This window comes from Capsicum annuum, chromosome 1 (genome assembly GCF_002878395.1).
Source record: "Capsicum annuum cultivar UCD-10X-F1 chromosome 1, UCD10Xv1.1, whole genome shotgun sequence".
Lineage (NCBI taxonomy): Eukaryota > Viridiplantae > Streptophyta > Magnoliopsida > Solanales > Solanaceae > Capsicum > Capsicum annuum.
Genome location: NC_061111.1, coordinates 145,825,990 through 145,827,883, shown reverse-complemented (window position 1 = coordinate 145,827,883; position 1,894 = coordinate 145,825,990). Strand labels below are relative to the sequence as shown.

The 1,894-nt window shown below is 35.3% G+C and overlaps 1 protein-coding gene across 1 annotated transcript; it reads left to right on the top strand.

Annotated features, from left to right (window-relative positions):
• Positions 1-868: 868 nt before the first annotated feature.
• Positions 869-1,581, top strand: LOC124898150 (serine/threonine-protein phosphatase 7 long form homolog). Its single transcript, XM_047411822.1, has 2 exons — positions 869-1,399; positions 1,477-1,581. The coding sequence occupies exons 1-2, from the start codon at positions 869-871 to the stop codon at positions 1,579-1,581; spliced, it is 636 nt and encodes a 211-aa protein (XP_047267778.1).
• The last annotated feature ends 313 nt before the right edge of the window (positions 1,582-1,894 follow it).

Genomic DNA, 1,894 nt, shown 5'->3' with positions numbered 1-1,894 from the left:
AAAATGTTTTCTGCTTATTCTAATTAGATGAATCATAAGATATATTTTCAGTTGACTCTCTTTGAAATTACTAGATGAAACTTTCTTAGAGAAATTTTTTATTGAATCCATTAAAATTTAAAAGACCACTTATGCGAAAGCGTAGAAGTCAGAAGAAGATTACTTTGAAAAGCCATATAAATTTGTGGGGGACAAAACACACTCTTTAGTACTGGATAAGACTTTGTTTAGACACTATTACTTAACTCTGAGTTGATGTTGTTTTAGCTTTAACATACCTTTCCATCGAGAGTATAGTACTTCAAATCATAGAGAAAAGATATATTACAAGAAGGTTATTTAAGCAGTGTCTTTAATGTTTAATTCACAAAACTTGCACTACTTCGTGTTAGAAGATTTGATTTTGAAAAATATTCTAGGATGCAAATTGTATTTGTAATTTGGTCAGTGTTTTTTTTTTAGTTCAAACTCATAGGGGATAAAGCATAAATCAAGATGTATCTGCTATATTATTAGCATAACAATGTTTTATGTAAACTCTACGTAACAAGGTTTATATTTTAATATTGCATGCTTGGGTTTGATGTTAGTCCTAATGAAATTTGGTGTACAGGTCTATATTATGCAGCAGATCTTGCATCCTGGACCCTTTGATGGGTCATTACTTACATTACAGGTGACTCACAGATCGCAAATGTTGTGGAAAGGGAAGCTTGATTGTAACGAGACTGTGACTCCAAAAATAATTGATGTAGCATGGATGATTTTTAAGAAGCCCCCCCATTAGCGCGTTATAGAGTATATTTCCATAGATGGGTTATGGGATGTTGTTAGGGTAGGTAAGATACGGCTCGATCATAAGCTTGTCATGGCCATGATTGAGCGGTGGAGGACTGAGACACACACTTTTCACCTACCCTTTGGAGAGGTCACTTTGACCTTGCAAGATATCCAAATTTTTTTTGGATTGCGCGTTGAGAGAAATGTTGTGACATATAGAGATCAAATGCATCATAGTTTAGATTGGGCTATGTTACTCCAAGATCTTACTGGCTTCAACACTGCACCGAAGGGTTTTTCAGGGACTATCCATCTTTACATACGTGCATTAGTCAAGTATATTCAGCAACAGGCTGTTCAAGATCCCATTACAGACGATACTCTTAATGATAGAGTTCATAGGATCTCTCGACTGTACATGCTGTTGATTTTAGGAGCTATCCTATTTCCGAACACATCGGAGAATCGCTTAAGTCTGCAGTTCTTGTACTTTCTTGTTGATCTTGACGAGACGGGGACTTACAGCTGGGACAGCGCTGTTCTAGCCTATCTTTACCATTGTCTTTGTCAGATATCTATTGATGGGAAAAAACTTGGAGGATTCGTTCCTCTTCTCCAGGTATCTCATCTTATTATGTTAGCGTCAGTTTGATTATTCATTAGTTTGGTTAACATTAACTAATATGTAACATTTAGGTATGGACTTGTGAGAGGGTCCTTCCCTTCCGACCAATACCAAAATGTATTGTTAGGATTGAGCCATTGATGCCATATGGTAGGAAGTGGATGCGAAGGGGTTAAGCACGATACAGAGACACACCATGCCCTAGTCCCCATGAGAGATTAGCTTGATCATTTGACATCCGACCAAGTATGTTTCTTTATGTTCCGATATATTAAGTTACCTTATGATTGCAAGTTATTAATTGTAATTGGTGTATATATAAACCACAACTTTAGACTACATTGCTAGGATGATTAGATAAATTCACATTTATTTTTGCTAGAGGTGTGGATAAGACAATTGACCTTTGTATAATCTCACTTATAATATTTATTTTTCTTATTTCGTCAAGAATTTTTTTTTTCAACTTCTAAGAAACTTATTTTCTTA